The sequence below is a fragment of the Brachycentrus maculatus genome, unplaced genomic scaffold, assembly GCF_059751285.1.
Source record: "Brachycentrus maculatus isolate JH-2025_06_01 unplaced genomic scaffold, ASM5975128v1 h1tg000235l, whole genome shotgun sequence".
In the NCBI taxonomy this organism is placed as follows: Eukaryota; Metazoa; Arthropoda; class Insecta; order Trichoptera; family Brachycentridae; genus Brachycentrus; species Brachycentrus maculatus.
Window position 1 is genome coordinate 357,929 of NW_028280986.1, and position 19,572 is coordinate 377,500.

General features: G+C 28.5%; 1 protein-coding gene across 1 annotated transcript in view; it reads right to left on the reverse strand.

Annotated features, from left to right (window-relative positions):
* Window positions 1-12,602, reverse strand: part of LOC148306603 (organic cation transporter protein-like) — a 31,743-nt gene extending 19,141 nt beyond the window's left edge. Inside the window, exons 1-6 of the mRNA XM_088264646.1 lie at window positions 12,324-12,602; window positions 10,222-10,453; window positions 9,354-9,609; window positions 7,699-8,343; window positions 5,528-5,709; window positions 4,477-4,646 (exon numbers count right to left, since the gene is read on the reverse strand). Of these exons, the coding sequence (XP_088120772.1) occupies window positions 4,477-4,646; window positions 5,528-5,709; window positions 7,699-8,343; window positions 9,354-9,609; window positions 10,222-10,453; window positions 12,324-12,481 (1,643 nt within the window). The 5' untranslated portion in view covers window positions 12,482-12,602. The remainder of the gene's footprint in view (window positions 1-4,476; window positions 4,647-5,527; window positions 5,710-7,698; window positions 8,344-9,353; window positions 9,610-10,221; window positions 10,454-12,323) is intronic.
* Window positions 12,603-19,572: the final 6,970 nt, after the last annotated feature.

Genomic DNA, 19,572 nt, shown 5'->3' on the forward strand with positions numbered 1-19,572 from the left:
CGCCTCGAACCCCTGTCAACTGGTCACTAAATTATTCTCCTTCCTACATCTTCTTACATTCCGTTTTACCCTTTCTAACCAATTTACGGATATATTATTTGTTACTATCTTCATTTCAACAAGTTTTTAACTCTCCTAATAATAATTTCCTTTTTAAACCTTACCAGACAATTAGATACACCTAATGCCATAGCATATTTTTTCATACTTTGCAATTTTCTCAACTTATGGCGCCAAAATCAGCCTTACTCCCAAATCTTTTGAAAATACCACCTGCATTTGGAAGGTACTGAAACCATTGCATGTATACAGGCTTCAAAAATTTATGCAATACGGATGTTCAATAATTTTGGTTGGTTGGAATATGTTGCTTTTTAGCAATAAGCCCGACAGTGTACATATATCTTTTCTGTACATGAAGTTTAAATAAATATATAAATAATGGACAGAATGGTGAACGTTATACAAGCGTATAAAGTGATCGCTTAAATTATCCAAATACCAGGTTGTTAACCCTGTCAAATTGGTAGAAAACTAGCCCAGTAAAAAACTGTATGGTTGGTAAATTTATAAACAAAAACTTATAAAAAAAAAACGATTTTTTACGTAAAACAGGCGCCGTGGCTTAGTTGGGTAGATGCTCTGCTGCGAATCTGGCATCGCAGATAAAATAAATTCAATAATGATTTATTTTCAATTGGTCTGGGTGTTTGTGATGTATTTTTCACATTCCATTCCCCACCCTTACTATTCTAGCTGCAGATAAACATCTAAAAGTACAGGTTTTTCATGTATGCAATGTGTGTGTGTGTGCGTATTTCATTTGTAAGTAAATAATTTATGGTAAAAAATCGGCATTACTCCTGAAATCATCAATCCCATTACATTTAAGCCTCATAATTAGAATTTATTTCGTACAATAAATAGTGGTATTTACTCAGCTAAACTAAAATTAAAATTTGATAGATTTTACCACAAAGTTACTGCTGAATCAATTAATTAAAATTATTTCATAGATCTGGACATGTTGTGTGTTTTGGGTTTACCATTAAATACCATTTACAGAAATAAAAACAAATATTTTTTTTGTAAATCATCGCTCTTGTACAAAATAACAAAATAAGTTATTTCTTTTCTTTGTTAAAAAGATACCTAATTTTAATGAGTGTTATAGACATTTTTTAACCCTTAAAATTAATTTGTATAATATTTGTAATGTGACCGTCATCACCTAATATTATAATTTGGATGGTCCATTAAAAGCGTACATAAAACTGAATATTTTAGAAAATTTCAAACTATTTAATGCAAGGGAGTGGTACGTAATGGTGTCACGTTATATGGTACCCACGACATCACGGGGTAAATCCCACACGCCACTTTTTATCCTACCATGATATCACAATATCTCTTTCATTTTATAATGACGCATAGCAAAGAGGCAAAAATATTATTTATAAAGCTAAAACTTTGTTGTTAACCATTATTATTTTTGGCACTTTTCTCCGACCAGTTTCAACAAGAACCTTGTCATCTTCAGGGATAGACATGCGGATGGACGTTTCTGAACCACTTTTCACTATACACGTTAGGCAATCGTTTAACGTTTTTTTTTTTTAATATTTATCTGTTATACTTAACTAACCGTCTTCGTAGAGTAATGGTCAGTACGCTTGGCTACCGTACTGGAGGTCCTGGGTTCGATTCTCAGGGGTAGGGATCAAATAAATATAAATATATTTTTTACTTTTATATTTATTCAATATTAGACGTACCGGTACCTGAAACTGAGGGCTGATCACCTTTCCTTCATGTGTTAACGATCAAGATACCACAGCGTTTATATGATGCACTGCCCTATGCGCCATCGGGTGCGGATGGAGTTGAAGAAGAAGAGCAATTCAACACTTGGTAGGACAAGATCAATCAGACCCTTAAATCTGTTGGTGTCAAAAGTACATAATCGGAGGGCATACATTACTCGATGTACGGATGTGAAGGAAGCTGGGAGTGTATGTCAGGACAGAAGAGTATGGCGTTCCATCCTCTATGCCTACCCCTGCAGGGAAACTGCGTTATGACAGTTGTAGAAATAGAAGTAATTATCTTTTATTTCCTTCTTTATATTGTAATATATGATACATTGTATCGTATAATAAATTAACTCTTAAAGGTTTTTTCCCGTAAAGTGTGGCTTAAGTGAAAGATTTAAATAATGCGATACTTAAAATCACCTAAGGACACTTAAACTCACGTCGAAAACACTATCAAGGAAAGGGTTTGAACAAAACCGAGCCTCTGGAATTACGTGAACTCTTAAGGACGCTTTAGTTTAAGGTTACGTCAGCAAACGTTTTGTAATATTCCAATTAGGGCATTACATAAAGTGAGCACATGTAGTTTTATTCTTTGAAATTATGTTTTAGAAAAAAAATTAGCTCTTTTTTATTATTATGAACAGCGAAAGGAGATTATTTTTTTTAGTCTTTCTGAAAATAGTACAATACAAGTAATAAATCGATGTAATACAACAAGTAATAAATTGCTTGAAAGCGGTCAGGTCAGGAGTCGAAAGAATCGGCGGGTATGTTCATGCATAAACTTCTCATGGAGATGCATAAACGTTGAAGAGGCGAAGAATGTTGCAAACACAGAGTGGTGTGGCGTTCTATTCTCTCTGCCTACCCCTGCGGGGAAGCGGCGTGATGTTTAGTTAGTTAGTTAAGTAATAATGTTTGTCTATCTTCAAATATCTACAAGTACAACGCAAAACAATTATTTTATTCGTATAAATTATTCCAATTCTTATTTTTATACATATTTTTTAATGTTAACTGAGCGATGCCATTTATAACACATGAATTATTTATGAATTATCCTTAACATTGTCTTTTCAATTTTGAATCAATCATCAAAATAAAATTCAAAAATTAAATATATTTTATTTATTGTTTCGGCATTAACTTTGTGGTAAGACATGTTACAATGATTAAAGAAAACACTTGTTTTTTACCACTTGAGTTTTATTATTGACTACATGTTTCAGAAGTTAAACTTCCATCATTCAGGTCTGTATAATAACTTATTAGTAATTATACAGACCTGAATGATGGAAGTTTAACTTTTGAAACATGTAGTCAATAATAAAACTTAAGTGGTAAAAAACAAGTGTTTTCTTTAATCATTAAACATATTTATTTAAGATTGTTTCATATTTCTGTTACACCTTTTGTTTTTTTTTCTTCATTGTTAAATATTGTAATTAAAAAATAATAAAAATATTTTCAGCCTTTATATATTATGCAAATGGCAATTTATGATTCGACTTAAATTATTTATTTATTGTGAGAGCTTTATCAAAATTAGTACAAACGAGAGTAACAGAATTTACCTTTTTTATTTACTTGCTATTTATGTACACCATAAACGTCGATTTGTTTTTGCGACACAGTTTAAAAAATTACATCGAAATTATAATAAATTAAATTTCTACTGAAATTATTAATTTATCTCAAAATTAATAATTTTGGTGGAATCATAGATTATGTTTTTATTTTACTATATAATACAAAATAAAAGTCAATTAAATCTATATTTTTGTACATGATGATCATGATTCAAATGAACGAATATTTCATTAAAATACAATATATTTATGATTACTATAAAAGACAAATGAGTACTATTGAATATTAAATTGTAAATGGGTAGCCGTGTTTAGTGTCGCGGATTCTGATCAAAGCTTTTAGTTTCGAACAGGCTTCGCCAAAACATGACTCCTATTTTCAAACACAATCCGTTTAGGCCTACTCTAAAGTGGTATTAAATTGAAATATCTGTTTTCATTAATTGAAATATCTATTCATAAGTATATAATTTAAATTGGTGTTAAATTTAGATGTGTTTTTTCATTACCTTTTTTTTACATTCGGAATTATAAGGAATCGAAATTGGACACATTAAATTTCGTTTTTGGTCAAATTTCCGGTATGTTTTTCGGGTGTATATTTTTTATTTTTAAATCTGTTAACTAAAATTATTTTATTTGAAAAAAAATTAAAACTCTACTCGATTTTTTGATTTGGTTTACCCGGAAACCATAAAAATTATCTTTAGAAAGAGACATTAAGATGCGACAAACCTTTAATCATAAATGAATCATTGCTTAATATTAATTGAGTATTATCAAAAGACTTAAATATGTATATGAGGGTGTTGGTTAGATAATTATGATTATTTCCTTATCTCAAAAAAATGGGTAAAGATAAAAAAGTAAAGTTTATAACAAACGCAGTTCTAAACTTTTTGCCAATATTTTTCTGAGAGTGTTGTACAAATATCTCAGCGCTCTCCAACACCTGATAATATGATGGTTACATATTTATCAACTTTCCGTCATTAAAAAACATTTATAATATTAATAAGTTACAAAATAAATCAACGTTGTTTTTATTTATTAACGTGAGTTTGTCTTACAAACGAGTACTGTACACAACAGCAGCCTTCAAGTCAGCCATGTTTTCAGCCTCTTGTACCGTTTCGGGAAGTTTTAAGTTGAGAGTTTCAGGAGACCCTATCATAAGGGCGGCTGACACGAGGCACGTTGAAGCGTAAAGGAGGTAGGGTAACTGCTCCATATATAGAGCCTGAAATTATGAAACAAATTATAATAAAACATAATCATTATCATCAAGTTGCACATCATCAATACATATGGCATATATATATATATATATATATATATATATATATATATATATATATATATATATATATATATATATATATATATATATATATATATATATATATATATATTATATATATATATATATGTGTATGTTTATATATATATATTTATATAAATATATATATATATATATATATATATATATATATATATATATATATATATATATATATATATATATATATATATATATGTATATATATATATATATATATTTATATAAATATATATATATATATATATTTATATATATATATATATATATATATAAATGTATATATATATATATATATATATATATATATATATATATATATATATATATATATATATATATATATATATATATATATATATATATATATATATATATATATATATATTTATATATATATATATATATATATATATATATATATATATATATATATATATATATATTTATATATATATATATATATATATATATATATATATATATATATGAATATATATATATATATAAATATATATTGTTTTTTTTTCTTCATTTGAATATTAAAATATGATTTTTTGAATATTTTTTGGAGATACTTTTTTAATGAACTTCATAATATTAAACTAAAACATTGATTTTAACCACTTTTTTGACTAAAAAATACCTAAAATAAAAGTGGTAAAAAACTATTTTTAAGTTTTTTTATAAAGTTTATTGAAAAAATACCTTAAAATATATTATTAAATTTCAATAGAAGCAATAAATACAAAACAGGCAATAATGCTTGCTTCCATTCTTACCAACAATAGAGTCTGTGGAGCTAAAATCGACCCAATCCGACCAACCATGGAACATGTAGCCAAGAGAGAATGCCTCAATTGTGTTGGGAATAGTTCCGACGTATACAAGTACACACAGCCTATAGCCATCACCATGAAAAATTTTCCTAGTAGATATAGAACTAAGGCCAGCCACTGCATGCCTTGAAAAAATAAGAAAAAAAGGATCAATTAATTGTAATCAATTCTTTCAGACATTGGATTATTCACCCTTTATATGACAAATCATTATTGTGTCTATCTTTAGATAATGAAATGATTTTTACATGAAAAAAGATGTAATATATGAGAGTGTTAAATTCCCATACTACAAAATTAACAATGCTTTTATAATACAAAATATTTATTTTGCAGATTATTTTTAATCAAAAGATTTTAACGCGTATCCACATTTTTCCACGTATCGCCCTCAAAGGAATCACCGAAGGACCCAGACCCCCAGGCAGACCTCCAAAAAGTTGGAAAGACAGCTGGGAGTCAAAATCCCAAGAGCTACAAGCGGAGGCACAAACAGATCCTTAGGATCTAGAAAAAAGAAGAAGAAGATGTAAAAAATTATTTCTATCACACTGGATCATTCACCCTACGGATGATGTCAATATTACAGGTAACTTAACTTGTTATGAATGTCGTTTTTTAATATGAATAAAAATGGATGTTTGAGCATCCCAGGGCTTACGACCAGCCACTTGGTTGTCTTAAGTGATTACTGTATACACTTGTGTTACTGTAAATATTATGGCTATTTATTGATCATCCATATTGGATTAATTTTTGGAACTTGTATATAAGCTATGGTGTTCGATCCCTGACACGTGGTTACTACCTAATTCAATATTGGATTTAGGATAATGATTGATTTCTGCGCCATTAGTTTTCTCAACTGTACTCAATAAGCAATCAAACTTCCAAATGTATTGAATTACTACCCACGTGTGAAAGGTATTCAAGACCATTGCATGTTATATACAATATAATATATATACAAGTTCCAAAATGTATGCAACTTGGATATTCAATAATGGGCAGAATTGTGAACGTTACACAACTACATTTATAAAGTGTTCATTAAGCCAGCCAAATGTCAGGACGTATGCCCTGGAATACTCAGACTTCCATCTTCTTTAATTAAAAAAAAACTTTAAATATTTTTTCTCAAGTTAAGACACCAATAATATGAAAAATTATATCTTTGATATTTTTCATATTTTCTTTTTAACAGGAAATCATTTGATATGTATTTTTTTTAAATATCAAATCTAAATGCGATATACGTAATACCTCATCTTGTTTTCCAATCCAATGACAATGTATAAATTATTGGAAATAAATTACAAATTATTACGCACTGGTAATACATCAAACGATTTCATTCCAATAAAGTTATAATTCCAATGAATGTATGAAAATTGGAAATTTTCTAATATACATTAATTTATTGGAAAAGAAACCATGAATAAGTAACGAAATGACGTAATTCAAATTATACGTCTTATTAGTGAATTTAAAATTTTTCCAATTTTTTAATTCTTCACAAGTATGCTGATCATTTTTTTAAATAAAATATTAAAAAAATAATAAAATACTTTTAAAATAATATTTTATAATATTTATTAAAAATAATATTTAATAACAATCAGGTTTTTTTTTTATTTATTTTTAAAATGTTGTACAGTGGGCTTGAACTCAAAAAATTTTAGCCCACAGTCCTCGACACTAGCGACTGGACCGCAACCTTAATTTTTTTACTATATTTTTATTCAGCATTAACCTTGTAGAATAATATGTTTAAATCTTTTTTTCAAGTTTAACTCTTACATAAAGCCACTTTTTAGTTCATATATTGTACCATAAACACGTCAAGTTTCAAGAACTATTTACTATATTTAGATTTTCTAAGCAACAGCTAAAAATAAATCTGTTTTTTCATCTGTTGATGAGAACATCTGTAGTTCTCGAAACTAGTCATATTTACATTAATAAACTCAAAAAAGTTGTCATATATAATACAAGTGTTTAGTTTTGATATTTTTCAAATATTTTTTATGTATAATATATGTTAGCATAAGTGAAGGGTTATGTATAAAATAAGGCTTTTTTAATGTTTTGAATGGTTAACGAAGAAAAAGTACCTTGTGGTAAAAATGCAAAAGCCAGGAGACAAACTCCCCCTCCTAAAAACGAAGAAAGCAGTGTTTTCTTTCTCCCGAAGTAAGTCATCCCGAAATATCCCACAATTTGCGAGGGAATTTCTGCCACTGAAGACAAAATAAAATTAACGTAAACGTTGCCTGGTAGAATTGTAGCATTGATAGAGAGTCCATACACGCAAAATATGCAAGTTATCCACCACACTGATACCTTCAAAACTCTCACAATAAGTATTTTAGATTTGAGAACAAGACGCCATGGGGGTATTTCATTTTTTGTAGTGTTTACTTCTTTATGAGCTTTGTGCTTTGCTGCATTATCTATATTATACTGAAGATTCGCAACTGCTTTTTCAGTTATGCTTTTGTCATTCACTTTTGCAATTTTCGTCAACGTGTCCATTGCTTGTTGATATTTTTCTTTAGATATTAGCCATCTGACACTCTCGTCTAAGGCCCAGTACAAAGTTATGGCGAAAAATGCTGGGGCATATATTATTTGTAGAAAAGTTCTCCAGTATGGGAAGTTCCAGGCAACGAATCCCATAATTATCTGGCCTACTGAGAAGTATGAACTGACTATAGCTCCTCCAATGACGCGAGTTGATGGCGTCAGGAGTTCAAGGGCTGGAAAAATATTACATTATAAAATATCACCATGGATAAAGAAGAATATAGAAATCTGGATATTTACAGGGCTTATGAACCGTCATGGGATTGTTAAGTGATCAAACACACGTAACATTCACCCGACATGATTGACAGAATCCCTACTCAGTTTTTTGGATCTCGTACATATATCATTAATCTCATGTCGCTTCATGTTTCAGTTTGCAGCAGTATCTATGGTTTATTTGATACAGCTTTTATTTTGAGCTTTATTTATTTTAAATGTATGTATGTTAAACGATTTTTTTACATACCGGTAGACGCTTGAAAACATGAATATCATTTTTAAATGCAGCTTATAATTTGACTAGTTACTTTAGTCACAACATTTTATTTGTGTACAAATCCTTATTCACAAATCTTGGTTTCTCCACTTCGGAGTCATTTTTACATTTTTTACATTTAAAATAAAAAAAAATCATAAGCAAAAAAAACTTAAAAGAACTATCCTCATGAGCTACATGTTTTACAGCCTTTTTATTATTTCAATATTTTCATTAAAATTTTACGAGAAATATAGTTTGTCTCATGTTTTTAGGTAATAAATGTATAGGGTGGTATGGAAGTAAGTAAAAGGATTGTGATCTTTTAAAATTTTACCGATTACACTTTTACCAAAAGATTCATTTTTAGTTAACGATGTTTTATTAATTGCTACTCAGAAATTTGGTATAAGCTTGAAAAGTTTTCATTTTTGCACATGATATTATTTATAACTTTTATTTTTTTTTTAAATTAAATATCCATGACGAAACGTTCATTTCAGTTGTAAAAAAAATATGTATCTGGGAATGACAAATATTATGACAAATCGTTAAATATACAAGATGAACTAAAGAAAATATAAACTAAGAATTACACATTTTTGGCTTTCTTACTTTTAGTAAGGTGTCCAACATTAAATACATTTCGTATCCCGTGTCAAGTAGCAACATGTAAATAATATGAAAATGTAAAACATAACTCACCTAAAATATAAGCCGAGGAGTAGGAGCCTGACCCAAAGATAGGCTCTAACATTTCGAAAACCAAAAACATCGGGTAATTAAAGGAAAACGATTTGGCTACTCCTAAAAGCCCTTCCATAATCGAAGAAACCACAAGAGCGCTGCGACGACCATATTTATCAGAAAATATCCCAGTCAAAGGCAAGGAAATCAATGTTCCAATGCTATGCAAAGTTCCAACTAGAGTACGCTTCCAGTCTTGGCATGGTATATCCATCTGTGAAATCAACAAATGTAAAAACCACTTTGTAAAAACTATTATTTCTTAAAATCTATTATGATATGTATTTCGATGCATTCCGCATCATTTTCAAACACCGCATTTGATAAGTACGGTTAAAAAAGGGTATTTACCAAGAAAAAAATAAATTTAAAATATATAAAAAATTAAATTAAAAATCGAAACACTTGTCACAAAAGATTTTGATAAAAATGGGTATTTACCAAGAAAAACTATAATTAAAAATAATTTTAATAAAATATAAATAAATATCAATTTTAAATTATAAACAATTAAAGGATTTGCGATTTCAACTTCATTAAAAATTATTCTTTATGATTTGAGTACCATTTGAAAGGATCTTTTTATGTTTTACTTAAATGTTTTATAAACACGAATAAAAGATGATCTTTCTTACGATTCATGTGCGAAAATTTGCAAAAATTAACCCTTTTCAAAAATCATGCTTATAAAGTCAACAATACACAAACATCAAACATTCAGGCACTACTGAATACAGATTTTTAAAAATTCAAATCTTTTTCATTTTACATTAAACTATTATTTATCATGCTTCTTTCTAAACTCGTTTTTTTAATATAATTTTACCTCTTCTAGAAACGTGTTATTAGTCTTGAAAATGAACTCGTTGCAGTGCTCCGTGGAGTTTGAATCAAACATATTTAGCGAGCAAGTTTCCCTTGTTTGTTTTCCATGAGAAAAATTTCCAGGATTCAAGGAATACCTAGAACACTTGTCACCCTGTGGGATAGCAGCTGATATCCAGGACGGTTGGAATATATTGCTTCCAATTTTATTCTCACATTCGGGGATGCGGCATCTGAAAGTAGATGTTTAATACTCGTACATTGAATAAAATACATAGACTGAAATACATTCATTTTTCATTCAAACCCTTATCTTCACCCCAATGGTGCATAGGGCACTGCATCATATAAACACAGTGTTATCTTGATCAAACACATGATGGGAAGGTGATCAGCCCTCCGCTTCAGGCACCAGTCCAGATTAATATTGAATAAATATAAGATTGAAAAAATCACTTATATTTATTTGACCCCCCCCCCCCTGGGAATCGAACCCGGGACCTCCAGAACGGTAGCCGAGCGTGATGACCATTACACTATGGAGGCAGACATAAACATTAGGTTTGAAAATAATATTATTTTTATTTTGTGAAGTATGTCCACATCATTTTATTCAATACCTGAGAGGCAGTGATAAATATTATTATAGATAATCGTTTCTTAGGAGAAAAATTTTTTTTTTGATATAAACATCCAAGATATTTAAGCAGAAACACGTTTAAAAATCTAAAAAAAATACTGTTCCTAACTGAAATTCCGCACAACGTCAGTTACGCTAGACAGAAGAACGACGTTTTGAGCTACGTGAAATAAAAAGAAAACAAACATGTGTTTTTGTATAAAATATCTTTTGTACCTAATCCAAATACGGGGTTAATTCAGAATTATTTTATTAATTGTTTCGGCATTCACTTTATGGTAAGACATGTTAAAATGATTAAAGAAAACACTTGTTTTTATACCACTTGAGTTTTATTAAAGACTAGTTAATATTGTGAGTTAAAAAATATTTTTTTTCTTCTAATAATAAATTAATATTTTATTGTTTATTATTGAAATGCTTTACTTTAATAAAACTTAAAATGAAGCATTTCTAAAGTAAACAAATAAAAATAAAATATTTATATATTATTAGACAAAAATGTTTATTTTTTCAACTTACAGTATTAATTATTAAGAAAAGGTAAAACTTGTCTTTGTTACTAGTTTCAGAAGCTAAACATTCATCATTCAGGTCTGAATAATAACTGATAGATAACTGAAGAATAACGCTATTATTCAGACCTGAATGATGGAAGTTTAGCTTCTGAAACTAGTAGTCTTTAATAAAACTCAAGTGGTATAAAAACAAGTGTTTCCTTTAATCATTGTAATTCAGAACTAAGTCAACATTTCTAGGATTCTATAAAACCAAATGATCGTATATTTTTTGTGATAAACGGATATTTTTTAAATTCTCAAAGGATGAAAATAGACAAGTATTTTTCCGCAAATCAAAATAGTAAAAATGCATAATATATGATGCTTAAAATAATGCATTCCAACTTTAATTTTTTTTATTTTAGAATTAAAAAATAAAAACATGACGATCCATCAGATTTTAAAACAAATAATAAAAACTGTGTGACGAATCTTGATTTATATAAAATATTAAATCCATTGAATCTAGTGTATTGTTTTAAGAGATCAATCACCCTTATTAGTTTATTATTATTAACTATACACATTCACTATCATTTTTATGGAATATAAACTTAATATGTTATAAAGAAAGAAAGAAAACTGATAAATGTATTTATATATATATATATATATATATATATATATATATATATATATATATATATATATATATATATATATATATATATGTATATATGTATATATATATATATATATATATATATATATATATATATATATATACATATATATATATATATATATATATATATATATATATATATATATATATATATATATATATATATATATATATATATATATATATGTATATAATTTTTTTTTTGCGTCGATGAAGTACTTAAACAATTAAAATATTCAAATGAAAGCAAAAAAACGCATTAAAGTGATTTCACTTACCTATAATCTGCATCATTAACTGTAAATACGTAAGTAGTTGCGTGAAGAGAAGCGAAAATAACGGGAATCAGAGTCCAGAGAAAGTGTTTCACTTGATATTTTCCAACCCGACCCGACTCCTCCATCAGCCCATCCACATTCACTTCCATAGGCTTCATTTCCCCACTATCACTTAACCTCACAAAGAAATATAATATTTTAATGATTCCATCAAATTGTAAAGCTTAAATTGGCAAAGAAGAAACAGGATGATCGCTTGACGCGTACATTGTAATATCTGCTTAAATATTCGCAACTGGTGAACGAACATTGTATTGTGTTAAGAGTCTTGTACATACAATTAATTTAAACATATTTTTATATTTCTTGAATGTTTTCCCCAGATACTTTGTGGTACATTTTATTAACTTTATAAAATTAAACAACTTTGTTTTAACCACTTTTTTATTATTAGTACACTTTAACCTACCGGTTTCGACAAGAACCTTGTCATCATCAGGGTTTATAAAATTCTAAAACATTAAAAAACTCATAATTAATTACATTCCCTTACCAAAAACTTACAAACATTCCGTAAAAAATCCTAAATTACGGAGTGTGTGGAAGTTTTCGGTAAGGGAATGTAATTAATTATGAGTATTTTAATGTTTATTATTGATTATGAGGACTCTAAAGTCAGAGTGTTTTGGTTCGAACCCACTCTACCACAATTTGATAGCTATTACTAATAATGACCCGCTTAGGCTCACAGAAATAGTATGAAATTGAAATATTTGAGTAAATAATTAATACACAAATATTTATCTTTGTTTAAATTAATTAAATTTTATTTTATAACCCTTACCTAATGGTGCATAGGGCACTGCATCAAATTGACGCAGTGTTATCTTGATCATTACTTACATTAAGGCAAGGTGATCACTCTTGCGCTTCAGGAACCAGTCCAGGGTAATGTTTAATAAATATTACAGTGTTAAATCACTAATATTTATTTTCACCTCCCCCCCTGGGAATTGAACCCGGGACTTCCAGCACGGTTGTTAAACACGCTGACCATTACACCACGGAGGCGGACTTAATTAATTAGTGATATTTATTTCCATGACAAAAATATTTCAATCATCATTTAGTTACGTTAAAAGAAAAATCCCCGAAACATGGCCAAGGTAACGATTTAGGTGAAATTACAGGGACTCCCTCCTTAAACTTACCGAAAACTAGTTATTCAAGCACACGTCCATACGAAGCAACCTGTTTATGTATTTCTAGCAATCAGTTTTTTGTTATACTATCGTGGACCAAAAAAAAACTCGTATTGATAAAAATGAATTAATTATAATTTGAATCGCCTTATAGTGTTTGGATGCTTTGCGAATCCGATGGGTCTTTGACTTTCGTATTATTTGAAATTAATGATATTGTAAATTAGTTTTTTTTCTAAATTATTACGTATTACGAAGACAAATGGTATATACTGAAAGCGTATGGATATCTATCCTCAGAAAAGGCTTCAGAGGCTTCATAAGGATTGGATCAACTTAGATTATCTAGATTATTGAACCAATGATGATTTAATATAGGATGTTCACAAATTTTTCATTTAAAAATGTGAGTTGTGATGAATTGGATATGAAAAACGAATGCCTGAAAAAAATCGGAAAATGAATTTATGGGGTCTATGTAAAAGACAGAGGAAAACTTGGCATAATCAAATATTTAAGATTCTTGAATATAATTAGACCAGGAGAACAGGAATCATCGTTGGGTACGTATGGGGAGATGCATGAATGTGGAAGAGTCAAAGATTGTTTGCAATGACAGATTGGTATGGCGTTCTATTCTCTCTTCCTATTCCTACGGGGAAGCAGCGTTATAATTAGTTAGTTTTTTATAGACCTTCTCGTGAGGAAACTCCAAATTGTTGTTTCAGTTATTTGACACATTTCATGCACAACTACGTTTTAGAAACCATTTATAGTTATTGAATATGATTTAATATCATTTGAATGTTTCAAAATATCGTTTGAATTCTAGTTTTGCTCCTTACTATCAATGTACTTTTATCATTATTTTTATTTTATTGTTTTTTATTTACTTCCTTAGCTTATATTACATTTAATGTATGGGGATAATTTTTCTTTGTTTTTTGTATACTTGACTTACACTAGTTAACCTATGAGCCCCCTACATTTTGCTATCCAAATACAGTAATGTATTCCCATATGAACTAAGATATGTAGTTAAGGGTAGAAATTTCCCTTCCCTTTATAAAGAAAAAATAAAGTAGTCTTTCAATACATTTAAAAGAAACAACTACATAACTTTTGTTAAAGAAATAGTTTTTTACCTGTGACAACAAAATTATTTGATTTTAATGGCATTTTATTGTAAGCCTAAGAGGCTTTTGTTTGAAAATAGAAACCAAGTTGTCAGAACTTCCGACTGTCAGAATACATGACACTAACTACTACTCAAACTTTTTATAGAATATTTTTTTATTTAAAGAGTTTCAAAACGTTTTCCAAGTAATGTCCGGTCGTATTTTCTAACCCTCAAAAAATCAGTATCAAAATATACATCCATTTAAGTAACCTACTTTTCTATCCAGTTTTACCCGCATTTTGTTTTTTGTATCTACGTGTAATATATACGAGTAAACCTACGTATGAACACATGTTCCATATACAAAGATAGCTGCCTTTGTGACATAACGTACGTTTATTGACATGGGAAGTAAAGCGAGTTGGGAATTGAACTTGCTTAAAGCCAAAAAGCAAAGTATTCCCAGTAAAACGTCCAGCATAAAATTCACATCATTTGGGTCTATTCCCAAACGTAATTTATGATCAATTTTTTAACGAAAAGTAGAGGAAAAAAAACATATCTATAATATAAAACCTCTTTAATCTGTCATCGTTCTGTCCTTTTTGGTAATTTTTAGAAGTGAATAGCATGTGTTTGACATTTCAGAAGAACTGAATAATATTTTTTCATGTTATGTTTGGTGGGAATCGACAAAAGGTAAATACAAATCAGTAGTACGAAAAATAATTATCGACGCCATATTGAATGTCGAAAACACAGCAAATGTTGTAAGTACCAATTGGGTTGCCATAGTCCATTAATAATTTTCCTTATTTTAATATGAAAGTTTTGTATAAATATTTACATAAACGAAAAAAACAATATAAATTTATACGTCCTGATGGAATGCAAGTTGTAGACTTTATATATTTGTCTGTACATGTTTGATACTCCTTTTTTAATACTAAGTTTTTTCTTGACTTTCATAATACCTGCACATCATTTTGAGATTAAGGTTACTTTAAAATACACCTTTCTTAAATGTTGATGTATATTTAAAGATTTTTTTGTATACCTATTTTTACATAAATTGCACTCTTACAGCTTTATCTAGATTTAAAAATGATATGTAGTTACATGCAATATAATAAATATTTGTTTGTTGTAAAAAATATTTACATTTTGTCTTCATCATATTTATTTTCAAATCCAGAATTATCTTTAATCTCCTGATAATGAAGGATACCATGGAACAAAGGCACATTTTGTGTATCCTGATAAATGTTTTGTGTTTTGTAAATTGCGTTAAAAGCCTCAGGCATTGAGGGAAAAATATTATCTTTTTAGTGTAGAGCTATCGCACACATGAACAATTTCAAAATACAAAAGACAGTTAGATCTAAATACAAGTAAAAATCCGACTTGCGATTCTCCCGAGAATGATTTGGGTATTTAATCTACATCAGGTAAAAAAAATATCTACATATTATCAGGTAAAAAAAAATTGTGTGTTTCTTGATAGGACCATCGGTAGTTCTCAAAACTAGTATTGAACATAACATACGAGTAAATACTCAAAAATAGTATCTGTATAAAAGTGTTTTTTTTTTGTAAACGTTATATTAAAAAACCCAATAAACAACACAGATTTATTCTCAACACAGATTCAAATAAAAACAAATTGAATTAGTTAGAAGATACAAAAATCCAGTAAATGATCTTTGAATCTTGTACATAAGCAAGGTAAATAATAAATGTAACTCCCATCTAAAAAAAAAACAACAAACCTCTTTTTATGCCCAGTGACTGCCAGATATCTCTTGAGAAATGAGAAGTCCGCGAAGGGTTTAACCGTCGAGTAATGGAAATGTGTTAAATTGTTAGGATTATTTCCTAAAGCTTTTAACAAAACTTTTGTTTATATTAACCTAAACTTTTCTTATTACCGTTTACTCGGCTTGAAAACAATGACGGAAAACTTTTCTTATGTTTTACAATTTAAGCACTGTTTTATTCAAATGTTAATACATAGTAACAATGCATAGTAAATAATTTACATACTTTGAATACCATAAATTGATGGCGAAATGAACAGTTAACATCATCGATATCAATGAATATTGAAAATTTAAATTAATTTTTAAAGAATATTTAATTTCAAATATTAAAATGTATGTAAGTATTTTAATTTTATTTTAGAACATTATTTTCAGGACTAAATATATTTGTTTTTTATGTTTTTACAATCCTCCAGTAAAAAACGATGTTCATATGGTTTCTACATCAGAAATATAAACGTATAAAAATATATTTAAATGCATTGTCATTGAGGAATATTACAATGTTAAGAAATTGTAAGTTTATGCGCTAATTAAAACGATTTTTTTCATTAAGGTCATAATTGCGCAGGTGATTTTTTTTTTTGGCATGTACGACAGTATTTTTGTTTTTATTTAATTTTTACTAACTGTCCCACTTTTGTATCAGAAAGGAAGTTTAACTAAATATGATTGAAAAGATTAAAAAAAAAAACTTATTTAAGGTGATATGGACATATCGAGCGAATGGATAACGAAAAAATTATTAAAAAAGTACATTTGAAAAAAGAAAACATAACAAGGACGACAAAAAAAGACTTGGCACGACTAGATCAGATCGTATCAAATCAGAGCCTATAATCTGGTGGTGTCAAAAGTCTTAATCGGAGGACATAAATGGACGTAAAGGAAGCTAGGAGTGTATGTCTGGAGAGAGTGTGGCGTTCTATCCTCTTTGCCTATTCTTGAAGGGAAACGGCGCGATGGTAACAGTAGTAGTTATAATCTCATTACTGGTTGATAAACAATTCTGTTACGTACTAGGCTTTTATGATGTCAAAGACGAAAATATATTAGCATTTTTTACTTAAGAGTAAGTATTCTGTGAAAAATTCCCCTGCGAAAAAGGTTCCCTAGAAATTTTTGTTGTATCTTAATTTAGAGAAATTTCCGTCACTAAAAAATATCAATGTTCAAGCATAAAGAAACGGAGTTGGACAGTTTTTTGGTCGTCCAGGAATAGTGTGTTTTTTCACCCATCCAATTCACAAAATGTAAATTTTAAAATAAAATTACCATTTCACTACGTTGTCAAAGTATAAACATGATAAAGAAAGTAGCATAAACTTAGCTATGTTTGTACATATTTGTTCATTAATTTGAACTCTGTTGTTCAAAAACTTTCCAAATGACACTTTTTTCGTAAAATGATTTACTCGTGTTTGTGAATTTTTTATTCAATCCATTTTTTCCTGTTGGTCACACTGCTACATGAAAATAATAAGAAGCGTTTTTTTTTATAAATGTAAATACCACAAAATAATAATCAAGACAATCAGTAATTTATTAGACAAGGATAAGAATTAGAAAGAAAATAAACTTAATTAAGAAAACGTATTTTTCGTTTACTTATATTCACCTAAACATCAGTGGCGATTTATTTGAAGTCGTTTATTGAAATTGCCTCAATATTACTCCTTGATATTTTTAAAAAATGTATCTAGTATTTCCAATAACTGACCGAAAAAAATCTGAGTAAAATTCTACAAAAATCCTGGGATAATGACCTTCATAAACCTGAATACCCTCTTTAATGTTGAACCTTTTCTTATGACCATACATTGAAAATAATTAATTAACCTTAAAGAACAAATTACCCGAATTAATGCTAACTACTTACGAGCGAAAAGTATAATCCAGACATCAACCAACTTAAGATTTAATTCCAATTAAGCTGCTTGAATCAAAGAACCAAATTTGTGAAGAAAAAACTTCATTACATTGTTTAACCCTGTAAAGGTCCAATCAATTGACCCCGGGATTAAACTTATCCCTAGAGTAGCCTTAAATTTCGTTCTTGTATAAACTCGTTAATAAATATTGATTTTGTATAAACTTTACTGTGTATTTGTGTTCAGGGTAACAGATGAACTTCCGTATTAAAAAAACTACAATTAAGGACAATTCTTCAAGCGACGAAAATTTGTATTTACATTTGAACTTTGAAAATAATTTTATGAAATATACAAATTCCCTCTAGGATTAAGTTTTTTTTTGAGATTTGCCTTTTTACCTAAAAGCGTAATTTATAAATTTTAACCATTGATGTCATTGATTTATACCCAAAATGTTACATTGAAATTATATTTAAAAATCTTAATTTACTGTTACTATTTGTATTGACATGAGTATGTAAGAATGACATCATATCCTGAATATATATTTTTTTAAATACATTTAAAAAATTCATCATAAATTCATTAGTACCGTTTGTTACACTATTATAATTTATATCTTATTACTGCCAAATAACACTTTATGTCAATTTGGTAATTTTTTCTGAACGCCTAGAATATCTTATTACATTTTTGCTTTTACGAATGTTCTTGTTGTCCGCCTCATTTCAATAACTCGTCCATAGGATTTTTTAAAGGTTCATAAGTATATTATACGCATAAGCGTAAAGACGTTAGAGTTGTAATTGAGGTTTATCATCTCGAGGTTCAGGACCATAAAAAAATAAGGTTATTTCCCTTCTTTACCTCAAATTCAGTATACCAACTTTCATTGATAGCTACAATAATAATGAAATAACGAAACAAACAGAAATAAAAACCCCTCTAATGTTTCACCGAAAAAAACATTTTTTCAATATGCAGAAAAATTACTTTTCATCAAAGCGTTTAAACGTTAGTGTTTGAGTATTAAAAAAATATTATTTTTTGACATCTCATCAAAGATGAAGAAGAATAATGGGTAGAATTGGTGAATGTTACACGTGTGTAAAGTGATCACTTAAACCAGCCTATGACGGTCGTCAGCCCCGTAAATGCCCAGACTTCCATATTCTTCTTCATCTTTGATGAGATGTCAAAAAATAATATGAAAATAACTCCTGTAATTGGAGA